Raw genomic sequence first — 24762 nt, 5'->3', positions numbered from 1 at the left:
TAGCCGAGAGGGAAATACAAACCTTTCACCAAGTGATCACTGCAAACTCGAGCATGCTTCGACTATGCTCCCTTCGATTTCAGTCAGAGGTTCAAAAGCCACCTTTCTCCACGTCTTTTTCTGAAATCCAGTGCTCATTCACCCTTATTAGTTCACGGAGAACCCTGAAGAAACTTTTATCAGTTTCAGTTTGATTGATTTGAACAACCTAAAACAACGCAAGCGTAAGGCGTTTTTCATGCGAGTAATGCACCTTCTCCATACAAACGCTTTGTCAACTGAGTCATGGTAGACCACCAGCTAAAGTTCTGAATAACTAAATGAGGTGGATGTGACATCACATGAAACCCAGCAGTTGATATTGCAGTGGTGTGATTTGTGTCAACACCGTCTCATCAGTCTGGTCCTGTGAAGCCTGTATTGGAATACGACTCATATCGTGGCTTTAGTGTGTCGTCTCATACCTACTCTTTACTCTTTAACTGCATTATTATTTTATAAGAACATAATTTTACTGACAGTGAACAGAATCTGAATGTTTAAAGTGGGGACTGATAACTTTTCATTCTGAGGATAAATTTTTGTTCAGTTATTCTTTTCATATCTACTCACTCCATATTTCAGATATGAACAGTTAATGACTAAAATTTTAAAACATGGGCAATTCCATGGAAGTGTCAACCACACAGTCAGAATTTCAAACTGGGACTATATACATAAATGAGGTATCATTGGAAAGCTAACAACCTGTACTTCTTGGAAATGTTATGTTTGTTGAATCATGCATTCAAGAGATACGTATAGGTCTTTAAAGTCTCTTGAAATAAACTTTGCGAATTTCACCAAAAAAGATGAAATCATGAGGTGCCTCATAATCCACTAATGTTACTTACTGAGAGTTACTGTTTTATATCAAATTAACAGTATAACATTTGGTCTTTCTCCTGTTATTAAGTTGGCTCAACTATGGTCTCATTTTGGGATAGCCAGCTTCAATACCGAAATGGCCGATGCATGTATGTCCATAACCAAACATTTGATTTTTTTTTTATCCCCTTTAAAGAATATTTGTACCATTTAAATTTCTCTTATGATGCAAAGCTAACTTCAGATCCTAAGCAACCATAAAAAAATTGGCTGTTCATATTTTTTACAGAAATAAAGATACCCAAATTTATGTACATCCATAATCGTACGTCCATAACCAATTTAAACATACAGTGGTGCTTGAAAGTTTGTGAACCCTTTAGAATTTTCTATATTTCTGCATAAATATGACCTAAAACATCATCAGATTTTCACACAAGTCCTAAAAGTAGATAAAGAGAACCCAATTAAACAAATGAGACAAAAATATTATACTTGGTCATTTATTTATTGAGGAAAATGATCCAATATTACATATCTGTGAGTGGCAAAAGTATGTGAACCTTTGCTTTCAGTATCTGGTGTGACCCCCTTGTGCAGCAAGAACTGCAACTAAACGTTTCCGGTAACTGTTGATCAGTCCTGCACACCGGCTTGGAGGAATTTTAGCCCATTCCTCCATACAGAACAGCTTCAACTCTGGGATGTTGGTGGGTTTCCTCACATGAACTGCTCACTTCAGGTCCTTCCACAACATTTTGATTGGATTAAGGCCAGGACTTTGACTTGGCCATTCCAAAATATTAACTTTATTCTTCTTTAACCATTCTTTGGTAGAACGACTTGTGTGCTTAGGATTGTTGTCTTGCTGCATGACCCACCTTCTCTTGAGATTCAGTTCATGGACAGATGTCCTGACATTTTCCTTTAGAATTCGCTGGTATAATGCAGAATTCATTGTTCCATCAATGATGGCAAGCCGTCCTGGCCCAGATGCCGCAAAACAGGCCCAAACCATGATACTACCACCACCATGTTTCACAGATGGGATAAGGTTCTTATGCTGGAATGCAGTGGTTTCCTTTCTCCAAACATAATGCTTCTCATTTAAACCAAAAATTTCTATTTTGGTCTCATCCATCCACAAAACGTTTTCCAATAGCCTTCTGGCTTGCCCTTGTGATCTTTAGCAAACTGCAGATGAGCAGCAATGTTCTTTTTGGAGAGCAGTGGCATTCTCCTTGCAACCTTGCCATGCACACCATTGTTGTTCAGTGTTCTCCTGATGGTGGACTCATGAACATTAACATTAGCCAATGTGAGAGAGGCCTTCAGTTGCTTAGAGGTTACCCTGGGGTCCTTTGTGATCTCGCCGACTATGACACGCCTTGCTCTTGGAGTGATCTTTGTTGGTTGACCACTCCTGGGGAGGGTAACAATGGTCTTGAATTTCCTCCATTTGTACACAATCTGTCTAATTGTGGATTGCTGGAGTCCAAACTCTTTGGAGATGGTTTTGTAACCTTTTCCAGCCTGATGAGCATCAACAACACTTTTTCTGAGGTCCTCAGAAATCTCCTTTGTTCGTGCCATGATACACTTCCACAAACGTGTGTTGTGAAGATCAGACTTTGATAGATCCCTGTTCTTTAAATAAAACAGGGTGCCCACTCACACCTGATTGTCATCCCATTGATTGAAAGCACCTGACTCTAATTTCACCTTCAAATTAACTGCTAATCCTAGAGGTTCACATACTTTTGCCACTCATGTATATGTAATATTGGATAATTTTCCTCAATAAATAAATGACCGAGTATAATATTTTTGTCTCATTTGTTTAACTGGGTTCTCTTTATCTACTTTTAGGACTTGTGTGAAAATCTGATGATGTTTTAGGTCATATTTATGCAGAAATATAGGAAATTCTAAAGGGTTCACAAACTTTCAAGCACCACTGTACATCCATGCAAACATGCAAGATCACATGTTTTGTATCTTTCAGCCCTCTGGTGGATCTCTTTTGCCATTAAATAACCCATGCCCTCTGGTGTACAATTTTTTAACTAAGCATGACATCACTTCCTGTTGAATTCCACGTGCCCTGCTAGATCTAGACACACCTGATACAAAGTTTCAAATCGGCAACAATCGACATTAAAGGAACCCCAGTTCTGTGGAATACAAGGAGTGGCGGTAATGCACCAAATACGCTGGTTTGCCAACCGCCATAAAACCAGAAGAAGAAGGAATACAAGGTGAGTTATATTCTTTATGAAGTTATTTGATATAATTTCTAATTATTTTTTAATCAATTTCCATACATGTGTAATGTTCATTTCCCTCAAAAAAATTCCTGACACTTCCCAAAATGGATACTACATCTCAATGATTCTCAGAGTAATGTGAAATCCTTGTAAACTGCAAGCAGCCAATCAATGTTTACCAAGTTCTTTGCTATCCTGTTCATTTTGATTGAGTTTTTGATTTGTTGTGGATGTAGTCAAATACATAAAGTAGGTTTATTTGCCAGCCAGGTGTGGGGACCATGGCTCTAACGAATAGAGAGAAGCAGGCCCGCTTCCGGGAGCACCTGAAGAAGAACCCCTCCCTTCATGAGAAGTTTACAGAGAAGGACCAGAAACAAAAATCCCTTGAAAGACAAGTCCTGAAGAGAAAAGTGGGAAGAATATCAGGCGAAAGAAAACAAGAGACTGAGAGAATTCTGCAAGCAGAAAAATGCACGGGGTCATGGGGCTGGGGAAGAATCCCCCTCAGGTTTTCGCTCACGTCAGTCACTGGGCAAGGCTGTAAAGAAGGCAAAGCAAGCCCTTCCCAAATCGCCGAGGAAGCGTAAGGCCGTCACGGCAGTTTTGGCCGAAGACTAAAACATGAGATCATTAAATCTCAATGAGGTATTTTAAGTTATGTGCTATTCATGGTGCAAAATCCCAAATATAATATAATAGTCTAGAACTCCAACTGAATATGCGAATATGCATGTTGTATGATGTCGGAACTGTAACCATTCAAATCGATCCTTGGGAATGGTAGCCAGAATCCTTCCCTCAGTTTGCAGTCATTAAAACCTATCCTGTTTTTTAATTTTTTTAAAGTCTGATATGGATTAAGCATTAAAGAAATAATAAAGAATTGGACAATTACTCTTACTTTGATTAGTTATGATGTTTTTTCTTTAAATACAAACATGTGTGAAAGCCTTTCAATGTGAATTTGTTCCAGAATTTAATAAATCTTCTAAAATACCTGTTTTGTGTCCTATTATTAAAATTTCAACGTGCCTTTATTAGTTTCACACTTGCCATATTCAAATAAACTATGTTGAAAAGGACTTTCAATTACCATGTAGCTACGTCCATAACCGAGTGTTAAGTTGGGCCGTTCATTTAATATGCAATGGATAATCCTAATGGTTATTTTTTTGTTAGTAGATATACTTGCCTACCCATGAAAAGTGTTTCTTTGTTAATATCTCTATACTTCAGAGTTTTGACACGGAATGACACAACGTTGAAAAACTGTATGCATACGTCCATAACCGGTGTATTTTCCCCTTACAGCTCAAATATAAAAAAAGTCAACAACCCTGTTAATGGTATGACTAATAGTGCTACGTAGTACATATATCATGCACAAATCAAAACCATCCTACTACTATTCCTCTGTCAGAGAGGTCCTTGCGAAGTGTGCGAATTGTACGTACATAACCACGAAATTGGCCACATGGCAGCTTACCGCTTTTCTGAGGGTGGGGTCACATTATCTGTGTCCAGATCACAGCTCTCCATTTTTTAATATTAGTATATGGACACAGCTCATGGACTCACTGCTGATTCCTGAAGACACTGATCTCTTCTGCTGGAATTAATTTCACTCCTAGAAAAAAAACAAAATAAACAGCAGCTTTACAGGGAAGGTGATTTCAGTTCCGCAGTTTTACTACTGTTTTTACACGAGCTCAGTCAAATACAACCACATTTCTCTCCAACACAGCACTTACTTTTACTCAGCACTCTATGCTGGGGTTCATTAATCTCACCGGTTCTGCCTGGAGTTGGAGATTTTCTTTATTTTTCCAACAGCAACAGAATGGCCCGGAGGCTGAAGGAAAAACACTTTCACTTCTGGAAAACTTCTTCTGTCAGGTTTTATGGCAGTTTACAGGCAAAGTGTATTACCGCCATCTACTGGACTGAGGTACAATCAAATGGATGTCATTTCAAATAAAAAATAAATAAAAAGAAAAAAGAAAAACACAAAACAACAAACTAAATCCTATTTGCTAATTCTGTTTCTTTGATAAATGTTATCATAGCACGAGTGATGTTTCCTAATCTAGGCTCACCTAATAAGGTGTCTAAAGAAAAGGCTTTCTTAACTGCGTTCACTTCCCTCTTCAGTTTTCTCTTTGTCTGTAGAATTTTAAGCATCTTAAAAGAACATGATCTACATCCTCTCTCACTCCACAAAGTTCACATTTTCCAGATGGATGTTTGTTTATAATGTATAAGCTGTTATTTAATCCATTATGGCCTAGTCTTAGTCTTGTAAACCAAACCTCCTCCTGTCTGTTTGGGTAACTAGGTTTGCTACTTGAAATATCTTTTTGTATATTATATAAGTGTCTACTTTCTTCTCCTTATCCCATTCAGCTTGGCATATTATGTTAACTTTATGTTTAATGAGTACCTTAACTTCTGATCTACTGAGTGGAATATTTAATTGAACCTCCTTTTCTTTGGTCGCCTCTTTTGCCAGCTTGTCTGCTTCCTCATTACCACCAACTCCTGCAGGTTGGACCGGCTAGTGGCCTAGTGGTAGCGTGTCCGCCTCTCGATCGGGAGATCGTGAGTTCTATTCATGGTCGGGTCATACCAAAGACCATCATAAAAATGGTACCTACTACCATCTGGCAAGGCACGCTGCAATACAGATGTGCATGGGGAGTTAAACTCTCATGGTTACCAGAGGACTAGCCCCCCCACTGTAAACCTAGCTATGTGAGAGGCTGAGGGCTATGGAAACGGAGATCGGTGCCGCCCGATGCGCCACCGGGCCTGGCTAGTACTTGGACGGGAGACCGCCTGGGAATACCAGGTGCTATGGCGTGGGAAGGACTTTGACTTTTTTTTTGACCTGCAGGTTGGGATGTTTGTAAACCAATCAGGATGCTCTTTGTCTAGCATGGGCTACATGAACAGGCACACACACAATCTCTCTCGCTCTCCCTCATGCACTCCGTCATATGCGCGATGCAGACATTAATGTTTCGTGTGCACGCTCTTGCTCACTTGCTCTAGATTCTGGGAGATATTATCCAATTTGCGGGCATCAGGGAGCCACTATCAATATGCGGAAGACTCCTGGAACTTCCAGGAGACTTGGGGTGTCTGTCAAAGCAAAATAGAAACCCAGATGTCGGCCATGTTGGTGGATATACAAATGCAGGCTCAAGCGACATTCTATACAAAACATAGTCAACTTTTTGTTTTTCCACTGCTTTAAGCATTCTTTTGGCTCTGCCATATCTTTGTGCTATATGGTTGTGGTCACAACAGTACTCGTGACCATGGTGCTTTCTGATTTTTTACAATTCTATCCGTGATTCGGAAAGAGGGTGAGGAAACTCTGAGGCTTAGTACGGAGAGGAGACGAGCACGGCTGAACAACATCAGCAGGGCTGATCTAACAGAGGCTAAAACCAAAACAGCTCATGTTTGCAGTAATCATTTTATCTCAGGTGAGATTCAAAAGCTCTCTCAATAATATCATGGAAGAATTTTATTTCATGTTGCTAGAATTTTGCTATAAAATAAGCGTTCTCTTGTCGTGGTTCACTTGGTTGTTGTTATAATTTTAACTCGTGTATCACCATTTTGCTTCTAGGAGCGCCAGCAAAATTATACGACAAATGTTGCACACTTGAATGAAAAATGTCCTCAACAGTGTGCTGAGTTTCAAGGGTTCTGTTTTATTCCATTTCTGCAGTAACATTACAGCTCCAGCAACATGAAACTTCCACCTCCATTTTTCTATCCACTCTCTCTGATCAGTTTTGTTTCTCCCACTTCCTGTTAAGACTACCACAGATTCATATCTGGTCTTCGACCGCCATCTACTGGTCACAAAGGGCAACAGCACTATGAGCCAAAATAAATCACATTCTCATAACTGGGCAACAAAAAGACAGAAGATGAGAATAAGGGAACAACTAAAAGAACAAAAAAATGGGGGGTACACTACACAAACAATCCAGACTGGGCACCCACTCAGAGCATGGGCTACGTTTCATCCAAGGTCAGACTTGATTCTTCGGCAGCCAAACCAGATAGAACGCGATATCTGGGTACTCAGCCCTGTGATGACCTGGCGACTTGTCCAGGGTGTACCCCGCCTTTCGCCCATAGTCAGCTGGGATAGGCTCCAGCTTGCCTGCGACCCTGTAGAACAGGATAAAGTGGCTAGAGATAATGAGATGAGATGAGATCTGGGTACTCAATGGTCAGGAGAAACATCTTATGTTCAGAAAAGTCTGACTTTTTTAAATAATACGGGTCAAAACCCACACACATCTATCTTCTCTTTTTATCGAATCTTCACTCGACCATTCAAATCGTGGTAATACTGAGAAAATTCAGCATTGTTCACAGACATGCTTTCAGCAGCTGCCATCCTGCAGTAGTTGCTTTGTATATCCACCATCAGGGAGGATACTCATGACGCACCACATTTTGATCACGTGGTTGCAAGTCATTTATTGATATTGCAGTGATGTGATTTGTGTCAACACCGTCTGTTAGGACTGGGACTGTTTTGGCCTCTAGAGGCCGCTGTTATTTCCTTTTCTTGTCATGTTTGTTTTGGCCTCTAGAGGCCACCACTGTTCCTGTGTTTTGTGTTTGTGTTGATTGCCTGTTTGTCTTCATTAGTGTCACCTGTTTCCAATTTATTTTGTGTATATATACTCCCTCAGTTCAGTCCCTAGTCACGGAGTCTTTATGCTATGCTGTTAGTGCTAGTTCTCTCTGTCCTATGTACCTTGCCTGTGTCTTAGTATTCTTGGTTTTTGTTGCTTTCTTTTGGACTTTGTGGAGTTTTGTTTTGACCTTTGGATCTTCTGAGTGTTTGAGTTTTTGCCTCTTCTTTTTTAGTTGGATTTTGGACATTGAACCTTGGGATATTTTTATTTTTGTATATCTTCTGAGCTTTTGGATTATTCTTTTTGTTTTTCCCTTGGATTGTATATATTGTAAATAAACTGTTTTTGATACTCTACTTCCGCCTCACGCCTCTGCACTTGAGTCATCCCCCTGGTGGCCTAGTGGGGGTTTGCTGGATTATCACACCAGCGACCCGGGTTCGAATCCAAGCAAAACCCTAACAGAAAGACTCTGTCATGACTGACTCAGCAGAGGCTGCTTCAACTGTCTACCCGGCCAACCTTTAGGGAATCATGGCAGCTTTGACATGCTTCGGAGCGACCATGGATGCTCATGGATGTACGCTTGCTAGCCAACGTGAGGCCCTCGCTCGCCACGAGGTACTGCTTCAGCAGATTGGGAAAACCCTGGCACAACTGACCCCTCTGCCCCCATATCCTGATCCGGCTCCCGCTCCAGTGCCTCCCGCCACGCTGCCTCCTTCACCTTGCGAACCCAGCCTTCCTGCACCACAGAGGTATGACGGTGAGTGCCGGGAGTTCCTCATGCAGTGCCAACTCACCTTTGAGCTCCAGCCTACCACCTACACAACGGATCACCGCCAGATTGCCTTTGTGATAACCTTGTTAGCTGGTAAGGCATGAGCTTGGGCAACAGCTATCTGGCAGAGACAGGGACCCGAGTGCTCTGTTTTCAGAAGAGATGCTTTGGGTCTTCGATCAGGCGGACATCAGTACAGATGCATCCAGAAAGCTCATGTCCATCCGGAAAGAAGGAAGCGTCGCAGACTACGCCATATCATTCCGGACGCTCGCAGCAGTCAGCGGATGGAACGAGGCTGCCCTGGTTTCAGCCTTTCACCATGGTTTGTCTGACCCCATCAAAGACGGCCTGGCCTCTATCGGATGCCCAAGTGACCTTGAAACACTGACTTCCCATGCCATTCGTCTTGACAACAGGATGAGAGAACGCTGCCAAGTCCTGAGCCTCCCTGGCCTCACTGCCTCGACCTGGAGCCTGTCTACCTCCTCCAGTGACTGTCCAGAGCCCATGCAAGTTGGCCGTACTCGTCTCTCCGCAGCTGAAAGGGAGCGCAGAAGGAGGGACAAGTGCTGCATCTACTGTGGCAAGCCTGGCCACTTCCGAGCATCATGTCCCGAGCTCTCGGGAAAAGGACCGCCCCGTCCAGCCAAGGGAGGGTTGTGACGGGGCCTACCCTCTCTCCTGAACTTCCTGGCCAAGGAGTCTACATCCTGGTTTCCATCTCCTGGGGTGAGTCCGTCCACTCTTGTCAAGCCTTGTTAGACTCCGGGGCAGCTGGAAACTTTATGGATGTCAACTTCGCCCAAAGTATCAATGTCCCGACTGCACCTCTTGAAGTCCCACTGTCTTTGTCTGCCCTCGATGGCCAAGCGTTAGGTGATGGAAGAGTCACCCAAGTTACTTCTCCAGTCTTTCTCCAGTCTCAAGGTCACAAGGAAGAGATATCCCTGCATCTTAGTCATTCACCAGAGTTCCCAGTGATTCTAGGCCTTCCTTGGCTTACCCACCACAACCCTCGCATAGACTGGGTAACAAGCCAGGTTGTGGAATGGGGCCCTGCGTGCCATGCCTCTTGTCTGCTCTCTAGCTCTCCTGTGTCTCCTGCCGAGCCCCCTGATCTCACCGAGCTATCTCAAGTTCCCACAGAGTACTGGGATTTGAAGGAGGTATTTAGCAAAAGCAGAGCCGCTGTTCTTCCTCCGCACCATGCCTACGACTGTGCCATTGACTTGCTCCCTGGGACTACCCCTCCTCGGGGCAGACTGTTCTCCCTCTCTCAGCCAGAATGCAAGGCCATGGAGGAATACCTCAAGGACGCCCTGGTCTTGGGGTTCATTCGACCTTCCACCTCACCTGCTGGTGCCGGCTTCTTCTTTGTCGGCAAGAAGGATGGGGGGCTCCGACAATGTATTGACTACAGGGGCCTGAACAAGATCACTGTGTGCAACCGCTATCCTCTTCCGCTGATGTCCACAGCTTTCGACCTGCTCCAAGGCGCCACCGTCTTCACCAAGTTGGACTTACGGAACGCTTACCACCTCATCCGTATCCGACAGGGAGACGAGTGGAAGACTGCCTTTAACACCCCGTCAGGGCACTACGAGTACCAGGTGATGCCCTTCGGACTCATCAACGCACCAGCTGTATTTCAGGCCCTTATCAACGATGTCTTGAGGGACATGATCAATCAACATGTTTTCGTCTACCTTGATGACATCTTAATATTCTCTAAGACCTTGCAGGAGCACCGCCACCATGTCCGCCAGGTTCTCCAGAGGCTGCTATGGAACAATCTGTTTGCGAAGGCCCAGAAGTGCGAGTTTCATGTTCCCGAGGTCTCCTTCCTGGGATTTATCGTACGAACGGGACAACTCCAAATGGACCCAGCCAAGACCCTGGCCATCTGGGACTGGCCCACTCCCAAGTCCATCAAGGAGGTACAGTGGTTCTTAGGTTTCGCTAACTTTTACCTCAAGTTCGTCAGGAACTTCAGTTCCGTAGCAGCACCCATGTCAGATCTCGCCAAAAGAACTGGTGGATCTTATGTCTGGTCTCCTCAGGCAGAAAAGGCGTTTAAAGACCTCAAGCGCCGCTTCTGCATGGCACCCATCCTGGTCCTCCCGGACAATTCTCAACCATTCATCGTCGAGGTGGACGCCTCGGACAGCGGTGTCGGCACGGTTCTATCCCAATGCTCGGAGGGTAAGCTGCACCCCTGCACATACTTCTCCCACCGCCTGAGCCCTGCGGAGTCCCGGTATGATGTGGGGGATCGGGAACTGCTTGTGGTAAAACTGGCCCTTGAGGAGTGGAGGCACTGGCTGGAAGGAGCGCAACATCCATTCCTGGTTTGGACAGACCACAAGAACCTGGAGTACCTCCAACAAGCCAAGAGGCTGAACCCATGACAGGCTAGGTGGGCCTTGTTTTTAAGCCGGTTTAATTTCACCCTATCATACCGCCCGGGCTCTAAGAACACCAAACTGGACGCGCTCTCCAGGCTGTTCTTGACCAACAACAGGGAGAGTGAGGTTGGGCCTATTATCCCTGTGTCCCGGATTGTGGCCCCTGTCCACTGGGGTATTGAGGAGACCATTCGACAAGCTCAACACCAGGACCCTGGTCCTGGGATGGGGCCACCGGGCCTCCTGTACGTCCCTCATCAAGCCCGGGCCAAGGTCCTCCAGTGGGGTCACTCTTCCCCTCTCACCGCCCACCCGGGAGCTCAGAGGACCCTGGATTCCTGAAGTGACGCTTCTGGTGGCCTAACTTGGAGAAGGAAGTGAGGTCATTCGTCCTGTCCTGTGATCTCTGCACCAGAACTAAGAACCCACAACAGTGTCCCCAGGGTCTCCTGCATCCTCTGCCTATTCCCCGGCATCCCTGGTCCCATGTGGCGGTCGACTTCATTACAGGCCTGCCAGACTCACAAGGTAACACTGTCATCTTGGTAATAGTTGACAGATTCTCTAAGGCCTGCCTCTTCATACCACTGTGCAAGCTCCCTTCTGCCCTTGACACAGCTAAATTAATATTTAATCATGTCTTCCGAGTCTTTGGTCTCCCACAGGACATCGTCTCAGACCGGGGGCCCCAGTTCTCCTCCCAAGTGTGGCAAGGGTTTTGCAAGCTCATTGGAGCCACTGCCAGCCTTTCCTCTGGGTTCCACCCCCAGTCCAATGGCCAGACGGAGAGGCTCAACCAGGACCTGGAAACCACCCTGCGAGGCCTAGCAATGGATACCCCGACTTCATGGAGCACCTGGCTGCCATGGGCAGAGTATGCCCACAACACCCTGCAGTCATCGGCCACCAAGCTGTCACCGTTCCAGTGCCAATTCGGGTTCCAGCCACCTCTGTTCCCGGACCAGGAGGAGGACGCTGGGGTGCCCTCGGTCAACCAATATGTGAGACGGTGTCGCAAGACCTGGAGCAAGGTCAGGAGGACCCTCATCCAGACCTCCAGAACTAACCACACTCAGGCCAACCGCCATAGAAGGCCTGCCCACGTTTTCCGCCCTGGGCAGAGGGTTTGGCTGTCCACCAAGGACCTTCCGCTAAGGACGGAGAACCGCAAGCTTGCTCCTCACTACATTGGCCCCTTCAAAGTTGTGCGCAGGGTGAACCCTGTCTCCTACCGACTCCAGTTACCACGAACGCTAAGGATCAACCCCACATTCCATGTTTCCCTGTTGTGGCCCGTATTGTCGTCCACGTATGCCCCTGCCCCTAGGAATCCCCCACCCCCCCCGCATCTTCCAGGGTCAGACTGTGTTCACTGTGCATCGCCTGCTTGACTCCTGCCGGGTCCGTGGTGGGCTCCAATATTTAGTGGACTGGGACGGCTATGGCCCTGAGGAGCGCTGCTGGGTCCCAGCTCGGGACATATTAGATAAGGAACTTTGTCGGGACTTCCATTCGGCCCATCCGGATCGCCCTGGGAACGTCAGGAGACGCGCCTAGAGGGGGTGGTCCTGTTAGGACTGGGACTGTTTTGGCGTCTAGAGGCCGCTGTTATTTCCTTTTCTTGTCATGTTTGTTTTGGCCTCTAGAGGCCGCCACTGTTCCTGTGTTTTGTGTTTGTGTTGATTGCCTGTTTGTCTTCATTAGTGTCACCTGTTTCCAATTTATTTTGTGTATATATACTCCCTCAGTTCAGTCACTAGTCACGGAGTCTTTATGCTATGCTGTTAGTGCTAGTTCCCTCTGTCCCATGTACCTTGCCTGTGTCTTAGTATTCTTGGTTTTTGTTGCTTTCTTTTGGACTTTGTGGATTTTTGTTTTGACTTTTGGATCTTCTGAGCGTTTGAGTTTTTGCCTCTTCTTTTTGAGTTGGATTTTGGACATTGAACCTTGGGATATTTTTATTTTTGTATATCTTCTGAGCTTTTGGATTATTCTTTTTGTTTTTCCCTTGGATTGTCTCATCTCATCTCATTATCTCTAGCCGCTTTATCCTGTCCTCCAGGGTCGCAGGCAAGCTGGAGCCTATCCCAGCTGACTACGGGCAAAAGGCGGGGTACACCCTGGACAAGTCGCCAGGTCATCACAGGGCTGACACATAGACACAGACAACCATTCACACTCACATTCACACCTACGGTCAATTTAGAGTCACCAGTTAACCTAACCTGCATGTCTTTGGACTGTGGGGGAAACTGGAGCACCCGGAGGAAACCCACGCGGACACGGGGAGAACATGCAAACTCCACACAGAAAGGCCCTTGCTGGCCACGGGGCTCGAACCCAGACCTTCTTGCTGTGAGGTGACAGCGCTAACAACTACACCACCATGCCACCCCCCCTTGGATTGTATATATTGTAAATAAACTGTTTTTGATACTCTACTTTCGCCTCACGCCTCTGCCCTTGAGTCATCCCCCTGGTGGCCTAGTGGGGGTTTGCTGGATTATCACACCAGTGACCTGGGTTTGAATCCAAGCAAAACCCTAACACTGTCTCATCAGTCTGGTCCTGTGAAGCCTGTATTGGGATATGACTCATATCGTGGCTTTAGTGTATTGTCTCATACCTACTCTTTAACTGCTTTATTATTTTATAAGAACATCATTTTACTGACAGTGAACAGAATCTGAATGTTTACAGTGGTGACGGATAACTTTTCATTCTGAGGATACATTTTTGTTCAGTTATTCTTTTCATATCTACTCACTCCATATTTCAGATAAGAACAGTTAATGACTAAAATATTAGAACGTGGCAGCTTACCACTTTTCTGAGGGTGGGGTCACATTATCTGTGTCCAGATCACAGCTCTCCATTTTTGAATATTAGTGTATGGACACACAGCTCATGGATTCACTGCTGATTCCTGAAGATGCGGATCTCTTCTGCTGGAATTAATTTCACTCCAAGAAAAGACAAAATAAACATGTAGTTAAAAGAAAAGAAAACGCATTTTTAAAATATAGTTATGAAGATATATTATGATTTAAACTAACAATTCATGTGAAAAATTGAAAATAAGGAGATCACACAACTAAGATATCCATCTCCAAAAGTCAAGTTTCTATGCAGAATGGACAATTTCATGGAGGCCACCATTGAAAATATTTTAATCAATCAGAACCCCCCCCCCCCCCCCCCCCCCCCCAGTAGTGCTCTGACATCATTTGAGCGCAAGAAACAGAAGCTCTGCATAGCGAGTAAGACTTGAAGCTGCCTCTGGCTGGAGATTATTTCATTAAAAGTTTATGTGCAAAAAAATGAAATTCCATTTCTCTAAAAAAAAGTGGACAGGGAAAGATAATACTGATGTCACTGATCAACAGCGAGGGAAGAGTGAACAGCTGATGTATTTCTATGTGACTGAATAAAGGGAGGTAACTTTTCATATTTATATCTCCGGTACAGGTAGTGCTGCTGTGACACCTCATTCTGTGGACTGCAACCTTGCTGGACAACCTACAAACAGATCTGCATACAATCTGACTTACCAAAATCTGTTGAAGAGGCAAGTGTGTGAGTTTTTACATGTTCCTGGAAGCATAAGCACTCGTTAGCATGCTTAGCATGCTCTTGAATCATTCATGAAAAACTTCATCAAGACGTCCCCAGGCTAGCCTACTGTAATTACTGTAGCAGACAGTCCAACCCCCGCAGCAATTCAGAAAGAGGGTAAACAAACACTGCTTCATGCAGCTCGTGTGCTCAGAACATTTTGAAGAAAATTGTGTCACTCAAACTACTTGGATGCACTGGAATTAGGAATACTGTACAAACCAGCACTGAATCCAGATGCAGTTCCCACAATCTTCAGCCAAAAAGCGGACAAGACAAGCAAGACAACACGGTCAGTAGTCCGCAAAAGAGAAGTTCAAAGGTTAAGAAAACACTTTTTATGGCTTCCCTAACTTTTTTATTAAGCATGATATGTTATTTTGAGTTCATTTGGAGATAAACGTAATAATTGCTGATGCAGCTAAGCAGCTTGATGGTTGTTGGGTGTCTTGTTTTGATTTAATGTTGTCAGAAAAGCCTCGGTAATGACTAACTAAAACAACTCTATAAATATTGTTCACTTGTGTGTAACTAATTGTTTTGGTAATGCTTGTTTTTCATGATCATCGTTATTCATATCATTCTCCAAAATACTCGAGGAAATCACTGAAGAAATGTCGCTGGCACTGTGGTCCATTTTGTCGAATATGGCCATGTATTGTAAGTGACGTCACACTTTACGGAAACCATTCGGAGTTTTTAGGTTTACAGGGATTTGTTTGTGGAATAGCCGACCTCCATCACTGCAATCTAGTCAAACACATGATCATTTTAAGAAACAGGTTAAACAGTTTTTATGGAGTAAATTCCAAACCCAGTTTTATGATGTGTATATATAACTAATTTTTAACCATTTTGGTCCCATTTCTATAATCTAGTTGTACTCTGTGACAGGCCCGCTGACAGGGGGGGACAAACGGGTCACAGCAAAATCCCCAGTGTTGAATTAACACCCAGAGTGTTGATTTAACACCCTACTGTGTTTATATGTGTCCAGTGTTGATTTAACACCCTACTGTGTTTATATGTGTCCAATTGGACACATATAAACACAGTAGGGTGTTAAATCAACACTCTGGGTGTTAATTCAACACTGGGGATTTTGCTGTCTGAAAATAGGACCTATATAGCCTACTGACCCACCCACCGTCTGTCTGTCTGTCTCTCTCTCTCTCTCTCTCTCTCTTGCTGCAGACTGAGCCGCCAGTGCTGCACTTCACAATCAGATGGATCCTCTTCTTTATCTGTTCCTGATATGCTCCTTAATTGTTGTATCTCTTTAAAATGCATATGTTCATAATTATCATTGCTATTTTTACTGTTATATGTTAACTTTTTTGCAAATTAAATTCATTCTCAATTCATTTTCATAACCTTGTAATGACAGGGTTGTGTTGCTAGTGTTTTAAACACGGATGAAAATCATATATTTTCCCCATATCTGGCTGGTAGACTACATACCTCGATGTGATCTCCCTTTGTAATGAATTTGCGCATTTACCGTGTTGCAACGTTTTAAAACTGTTATATTTCAATCAAATTCTATCTAATTCAAATATGAGAGCGCATAATATGTTAATGTGAGTCGATGTTCTCATTCGAGCACGACGTGCTGCCTTTAGCCTCGGTCACAACCGGCCGTACGTGCTCCTACGGCCGGTCTAAGCGCAAGAAACGCATGGAGGGCGCGCGTATGACGTGCTGATTTTCGAGCCGCAGACCGGCCGCAGAGGTTCTTTGTCATGTCAAACAAACTCTACGGGCGCTTACGTTTTTTTCCAGGTTGCAAGACAAACTTACGGCCAACGCGCATCTTTCTCCATGAACAAAAAAAAAAAAAACCAGCTTTTTGGGAAACACCAAAAATCGCACGGCCAAAAAATCGTACGTCCGGTTGTGACCTAGGCTTTTGTAAGAAAGCTTTGGTGTGTTTTTTTCACTTTTGTGGTTTCCTGCAGGTGTTGCAAACGATGTTTGTTATCATTTTAGCACGATTAAAGATGCTGCCTTTATAAGAAAGCGTGTGTTTTTTGAAACTGGGGGACTGGGGGTGCGTCAACCTGGTTGGAGTATAGAAGGGGGAGCGTGGCCAAAAAAGTTTGGGAACCGCTGGGTTAAAGGATACAAAATAACAGTAACCACTTATTCCGTTACAGTACAGGGGGGAAAGATTCAGTGAAATTGGGGATTACTTCACAGGATCACAATGTGTGTGAGGTTGCTGGTTTTGGGCTATTTTTTCTAAGGAAATGTTAAAATGTTAAAACTGTAAAAATGTTGAAATGCTAAAATGAAATGGTTGTTGACCGGTTGAATGGTTTTTGAATACCTGTCATTTAAGGGTTGGAGTGAGTAGAGACTGGGATAAGAGAGGTGTGTGTGGGTTGGCCCGGGGGTTGTTGAGGGGGGGCCCATTCAGAGCATTTTGTCCCGGGCCCAGCCAAAGCTGTCAGCGGCCCTGCTCTGTGATAATTACAGTTTGCATATACATTTTTTTTTTGTTTATACAATTTTGTCAATTTATTATTGTCTCTTATATTTTATTGTTTCCTGCTGTCATCAAGAGGACCACATTGGAAATACGTGTATTTTATACTTTGTGTTGTCCTTGGTGCTATTTATACTGTATCTTTTACATATATGAATTTTACCAAATAAATCCATACCATACCAGCAGCTCCGGTGTTTCTGGCAATATTTCTGCCTTTTTTCGTACAAGTGCATCTTCCTGTAATGTTCACATTGTGACAGAATGGCCCTCTGTCAAAGTGCATTTTTTAATCTAACATCACGTTTCCATTCACACACACATGCGCTCATTTCATTTATATAACTTTACAAGAAATCAGTAGTTTTTTTTCCTCTTTCTTAATTGTCTGACCAATCACAAGTGGCCTAGTATGACACGGCAGGTCACGGCCTTTTGACAAAACAGGAAGTGAAACGCCAAACTGTAGTGAGAGTTACCGTGAACGGCACATCGTTGCATGTGGCTGAGGAGCCCGTTTTAGCATTCGGAAGAAGAGTTTCGGAGGCGTCTTTTGGATGGATTTTACTGGTCGTGGTGGAATACAGGACTGGGATTTCTAAGAAGTGGAATGGACAGATCGGGTAATTGCACAGGTACCATAATAGGAAGTGCAACTGTTCTGCCTGGCTTACCTTGGTTACTGTGGAGGGCCGGTCTGTGTGCTGAGCCCCCTCCTGTACTGCCTCTACACCCATGACTGTAGTCTGACCCACAACAACAACAACCTTATCGTCAAGTTTGCAGACGACACCACAGTGGTCGGACTCATCTCAAAGGGAGACGAGACAGCCTACAGAGAGGAGGTCCTGAAGTTGGCAGCCTGGTGTTCAGAAAATAACCTCGCTCTGAACACCAAGAAAACCAAAGAGCTCATTGTTGACTTCAGGAAGCACAGCACCGACTTAGCCCCCCTCTACATCAACAACGTGTATGTGGAGAGGGTCCACACCTTCCGGTTTCTCGGTGTCCTCATCTCCGCCGACATCTCCTGGTCAGCAAACATTACAGCAGTCATCAAGAAGGCTCAGCAGCGGCTACACTTCCTGAGAGTCCTCAGGAAGTACAACTTAAGCTCCAACCTGCTGCTGACCTTCTACCGCTCATCCATCGAGAGCATACTGACGTACTGTATTACAGTATGGTACGGCAGCTGCACTGCTGTAGAGAAGGGAGAGGCTCCAGAGGGTAGTTAAGGCAGCACAGAAGATCATTGGCTGCCCTCTCCCCTCCCTGATGGACATTTACACCTCCTGTTGCCTTAGCAGAGGTAAGAACATTATCAAGGACAGCTCCCACCCTGGCTTTGATCTGTTTGACCTGTTGCCCTCAGGGAGGCACTACAGGTGCATCAGGACAAAGACAAATAGATTAAAAAACAGCTTATTTCCAAAAGCCATAACCGCCCTGAACTCGGATATGCTCTGACTTTATAGTCTATTTTATTTTACTATTTTACTAATTTATAAATGTGCAGTACTTTATAAGGTGACAATACTTTTATAATGTGCAATACCACACTCCATAATGTGAAACGCAACACATGCACCTCAGGACTGTGCACCTTACACACAGCACATATACCTCAAGTCTGTGCACCTTACCTTACCTTGCAATAATTCATCTCATCTCATCTCATTATCTCTAGCCGCTTTATCCTTCTACAGGGTCGCAGGCAAGCTGGAGCCTATCCCAGCTGACTATGGGCGAAAGGCAGGGTACACCCTGGACAAGTCGCCAGGTCATCACAGGGCTGACACTTTGACACAGACAACCATTCACACTCACATTCACACCTAAGGTCAATTTAGAGTCACCAGTTAACCTAACCTGCATGTCTTTGGACTGTGGGGGAAACCGGAGCACCCGGAGGAAACCCACGCGGACACGGGGAGAACATGCAAACTCCGCACAGAAAGGCCCTTGCCGGCCCCGGGGCTCGAACCCAGGACCTTCTTGCTGTGAGGCGACAGTGCTAACCACTTCACCACCGTGCCGCCGCAATAATTCATAATGTGTAATATTTTATCTTATAATGTGACTCTCTCGTGCAATAATTTATAATGTGACTGTCTCTGTGCAATACTTTATATGTGCAATACCTCACTCCATAATGTGTAACACAACACATACACCTCAGACTGTGCACCTTACCCCCTTACACCCCCCCTTTCCCCCTTCCTCTCTCTCTCCCTCTCTACACGCTGTTTGCACTGTTATTGGAGATGCTTTAATCTCATTGTACATGTGTATAGTGACAATAAAGGCATTCTATTCTATTCTATTCTATTCTATTCTATTCTATTCTATTCTATTCTATTCTATTCTATACTTCAAGTCAAGGGTGTAGGTTTGGTCTCAGCTTTGGTAGGGACAACACCAATCCTCTGCTGAACTACTTACTTAACCACCCATATTATTACATGCACAAGTAGAGCATAATACATACGATATGATGACATAATGCTGAACAATTTAACGCTTTATTTACTATTTCTAATGACAAACACTGCAAATGGTACGTAAAGTTCAAGTACAGTTGAACAAACAAATAGTGACATATTGAGCTGATAAAACAAAATTGCACCCGAAGTGAATAATCTATTCTCTACATAATTACATTCAAGCATTTGAAAACCTGAAAAATATTTACATTTTTATGTGAATTTTAGGATCTTGTACATTTAAGAACAAAAAACTACTTGTGGAGCTCACAAAGAAAAAAAACAAAACAGTTTTTGCATCCAAGATGAATAATCTATTCTCTACATCATGACATGCAGTGGTAGGTATTTGGTAACCTAATTTGCATTTGTATGTAACAATTAAACTGTCAAGTTTAAATAAAGATTTGGAACTTTTAGAACAAACTATTCTCCACATTTTTACAGTAAGAAATGGGTATATGTTACCTAAATTCCTAATGCCTTAATTTATTTAAACATTCCAAACAGATGCCGCCGTCTGTCATTCACAGACACAAACTGTTGGCCTAGATCTTCAAGATCTATTAGGTCAAGTTTCGTTTGATGCAGATGGCATACACTTACATTGTTAAGGCACTGCTGTTGATAGGTAGATCTTAACCAGTTTTTTAGCCTTTTCAGTGCACTAAAGCTTCGTTCAGCTTCAGCTGAGGCCACAGGGACAACCAACAAGAGCTTAGCAAGCTTCTCAACCTCATCAAACAAGCCTCTTCACTATGCATCCCTCTCAGGATATCTGCAGCTGCTCCAGTTGACATGAATGTATGCTTTGAGTGAAACATTGAAAGCTGAACCCTCAAATTCTCCCTATCCATCTCTGGATACTCTCCAATCACATCACTCATTTTCCCTGTGAGGAGCAAATTCTCAACTTGCTTGAGTTTCTCTATGTCTGGTTGGTTAAATCTCAAACAACTCTGTAAACTTCTCCTCACTCCTTTTGTCTTGAAGAGTTGAGCTTACATAGCCAACAGCAGTCTGCATACCTCCAATTGTTTGGGAGTGGTTTTGGAGAGACCTGCTTAAACACACTAGCTCTCAGAGCACCTCTGTGGCTAGAAGCAGTCCAAGAACTGTCTTGCCCTTCTGAAAGCGTTCTAGGAGACCATTGGCCCTAGTGCCGGTGTCAGAACTAACTGCAGCCATTTCCCCCAGACTGGTCAAGACAGCCTCATACTGACTAAGTACTATTTGAACAGCTTGACCACGTACAGTCCACCTAGTTGGACACAGAGGTTTTACAGTTCTGGTATGCCCTTCTGACAATGTCTGATCAGCCAATATCCTTTTGAAGTTCCCTGACTGGTTGCTCAGTGTTCCAAGTTCATGGACCCACTGTAATGCATCACGTAGTAAGGGAGAGGCACTGCATGCACACTGTGTAATAAGATTGACAGTGTGCTCCACAGTGCACATACAAAGCAAGTGGCTGTTTCTTCTTAAGCAATGCCTGTGCCCCAGAGAACCTTCCCACCACATTGGCTGCTCCATCATAAGTTTGACCTTGCAAGTCTGAGATAGGAAGGTATAGTCTCAGCAGCACATCAAGCACTACCATGGCCATTTGCTCACCAGTTGTCCCTGGTATCTCATATAATCCAACAAATACTTCCTGTGGGATTAGGTCTTTCTCCACATACCTTAAGCATATTGAAACCTGCTCTTTGCCCTGTATATCCTGAGTGCCATCCATTATAATTGAAAACTGAACTACTGGGAGGGACCTGATTGTTGAGGCAATTTCTCTCACAATTGTGTTGCCAAACAAAGTTAAGTATTCATTTTGGCACTGTGGACTGACATAATCATGGCAACGAGTAAGCCAAGAGGTCAGAATCAGGTCATCTTTTGCCTTAAATTTGAGAAGATGGTACAAATTCCCTTGATTCACATCATGTCCTCGAAAAGCAAGTCCCTGCCTTGCAAGATACCTCACACATCCCATGATTTCTGTAAGACAGTGCCTTGCCTCCTTTTTGGCCACTGCACTTGATAACTGGGTATGAACTGGAGTCTGTTCCAGTGCATTGACAGTGACAGCATGATGGTGTGCTTTACTTGCTTGATGGCGATTAAAGCTGTCAGTGGCATTTTTCCAGTTACCAAAACCATTTAAGCAAAATGCAGGGTCATTCTTTTTTTCCAGAGTGGTCTTTTTGATTGTGAATGCCTTGACACACACAAAACAAACCTTTTTGTAGTGTGGGACTATAATACAGCCATGGACAATGATTATACCACTTTGCCTGAAACCATAGCTTCTTGTTTGGCAGTTGCTGTACTGCAATGAATTTTGGATTAGGCTGGTATGGTTTACTCCCCATGTCCAGGACACTGCTACACTGACTTGCTTGAGAGTCACAGTCACTCACACTGACTGTCTCCTAGAGAGCAAACAAAACAACCCTGGTCTGTATTCACAGTAGCAAGATTTTATAAAGAGTAACACTAACAACGAAGTAGGTTGACTAAAATAATTTGCTTGTATCCCCCATCACAGAATCAAAATCTCACCTGGAGCCCTGCAGTTTCAGCCACTTCTGACTCTACCTGTCCTATAGTATCTTCACAGGATGTCTGAACATCCTATATGTTAAAAAATATATACTGAATAAATTAATAATAATATATTTAAGCATTACACAGTCTCAATGCTTATTATGAGAATAGGTGTTATGCTATCACTCTTTTTCACTCCTTTAACTAGCCTAGCAGCAGTGTTCTGGACTCGCTGGAGCTTGGATATCTCTATATCAGGAAGTCCTACAAGTAGACTATTGCAAGACTCTAACTTTGATGTTATAAAAGCATGGACAAGCTTTTCACAAGTCTCTTGGTCAGGATATTTTCATATTCGGCCAATGTTCCTGATGGAGAGGAAAGCAAACTTGCAGATGTTGTTGACGTGTTTAGTCATCAAGAGGTTAGAGTCAAAAGTCACACCAAGAGCTCGTGCATCCGATTTAGGTGAGATGTTAAACCCATCGATACTGATACCAGGAACATTAGCAGGGCTTGAGAAACATGAAGAAAGATGGATGACTTCAGTCTTATCCGGATTGCAGGCCAGGCCATTTGACGTACACCAGACGAGAATATCCTTTATACATAGTTCAAGATTGGACAGGATAACAGGGCAATCTTCATGTGAGTCAATTGTAACATAAAGCTGGGTATTGTCAGCGTTCAGGCCATGAGCTGAGAACGTCCTCCAAGGGTGCAAAAAAGAGGGAAAAGAGTAATGGCCCAAGCATGGAGCCCTGAGGCACACCATAATTTAGATCAATCTCAGAAGACAAGACATCGCCAATCATGACTTGCTGGGTTCTACTAGAGAGATAAGACTCGAACCATTTCAAAGCAATCTGGGTAATACCATAATGCTTTTCAAGTCATCTAAGAAGAGCAGTGTGATTGATGGTATCAACAGCAGAAGATAGGTCTAGTAGAACAAGTACCACCTCCTGCCGACTATGAATGGCGATCAGAATGTCGTTGAAAACACAGAGTAGCACGGTTTAGGTGCTATGAAAGCGCCGATAAGCAGACTGGAACTTTGCAAGTAAACTGTTCATAATGAGGTAGTTTAGTGACTGCATAGCAACTACACGTTCAAGTATTTTTGAAATAAATGCAACATTTGTGATGGGATGGTAACTTGATTTCACCTCACGATCTAATAGTTGTTTCTTAATAGAAGGACGGATGATACCTTTCTTGAGTGGCGATGGAAAAACCCCAGAGTTCAGTGAAGCATTAACAATGGCAGTAATAGATGGAACTAGGTCATCGATGGATAGTTTCAGAAAATCAGTCTGAATAGGGTCTAATACACAAGACGTGGACTTCAACTTCTGGATAACCTCACAGATATAACTCAGACACCTGAGAGAACTCGGAGAATACACTTTTGCAAGAAAACTCGCTATGCCCAACTGTCAGGTCCATGGGCACCAGAGGTGAGGAGCACATCTGATCTTTGAGAAGTCGGATCTTATTATTAAAGAAGTTGTTGAAATCTTCAGCCAACGCCACAGGGCAATCATGTGATGGAAGCACTGGGACTGTCTTAACCTTAGAGACCGTCGATAAGACGAAACAACTGGTTTTGGTCAGACCCAGAGATCTTAGCTTTATAATAGTCACGCTTAGCGGAATTCAAAGCATCAGTGTATATGCAACAACATTCTCTGTAGGTTTCCAGATGAACTACAAGACCAGAAGCAATGTACCTGCATTCAGCCTGGCATCTCAGTCTCTTTAGGGACTTGATAGGATCATTAAACCAGGGTGTGTGTGGACGCAGTGTGACAGAACGGGAATGAACAGGGGCATGTTTATCCATAAGTTGGCGCAACACACTGTTGTACTGCTCTACTAAAATGTTAGCGTCAGCAGATGTGCTATTGGTGGCATTAAGAACAGACTTCTTAACATCATCACTCCATGAATCCATGTTAATGCAACATAAGTTTCAATGTTGTAAAATCTTCTGAGTAGGATACGGTTGAGGCATGTGAGCTGTGCATAAGATAACACGATCAGAAATTGCAGACCTATCTTGGGATACCTAGTTCTATGTATTACACCTACATTTAATTCACAACAATTTGAAATATTAAAGTGCACCTGACACCAAAAAACATGTTAATTTGTTAATTTCCACCATTATTGAGTTGAATAAAATGACATTTATTTCACACATCGCACGACAGAATAGTAAGAACCATCGTTTTGAATGGCCTGCCACGCAGATAAATCGATATCACGGCGAGCCAACCCATGGCTGAGGAAGAAGGCAGATATGACGTCACATGCAGACCCGCTGACAGACATTTTCTCAGCTTCTCGTTGTTCACCAGTGCTTTTGCAAGTGAATATTTTTGCATCTGACTTGTGGATTTTGGTGAATATGCCTGCTAGATGTGTGGCTGGGTTTTGCTCCAACACCAGGGAAGCCGGGTATAGTCTGTATACCTTTCCCAAGGATCCCATCAGACGTGAAGAGTGGGCAAAACAAGTGTGCCGGACATGGGACATGTGGACTCCCAATGACAGGTGGGCCTCTGACAGACTTGTGACACTTGTTTGATTAGCTGTTGATTGATGATTTTTCGGTGTAGATCTCCATCTTGTAA

General features: G+C 43.8%; 1 protein-coding gene across 1 annotated transcript in view; it reads right to left on the bottom strand.

The window, feature by feature from the left end:
• The window catches only part of LOC132870649 (NACHT, LRR and PYD domains-containing protein 3-like), an 85279-nt gene extending 80259 nt beyond the window's left edge, over positions 1-5020 (bottom strand). The window contains exons 1-2 of the mRNA XM_060904399.1: positions 4889-5020; positions 4624-4764 (exon numbers count right to left, since the gene is read on the bottom strand). Coding sequence (XP_060760382.1) covers positions 4624-4676 — 53 coding nt within the window. The 5' untranslated portion in view covers positions 4677-4764; positions 4889-5020. The remainder of the gene's footprint in view (positions 1-4623; positions 4765-4888) is intronic.
• Positions 5021-24762: the final 19742 nt, after the last annotated feature.

Source organism: Neoarius graeffei, chromosome 22 (assembly GCF_027579695.1).
Source record: "Neoarius graeffei isolate fNeoGra1 chromosome 22, fNeoGra1.pri, whole genome shotgun sequence".
Lineage (NCBI taxonomy): Eukaryota > Metazoa > Chordata > Actinopteri > Siluriformes > Ariidae > Neoarius > Neoarius graeffei.
The sequence above is the reverse complement of the archived record's forward strand: the minus strand, read 5'-3'. Positions and strand labels throughout refer to the sequence as shown.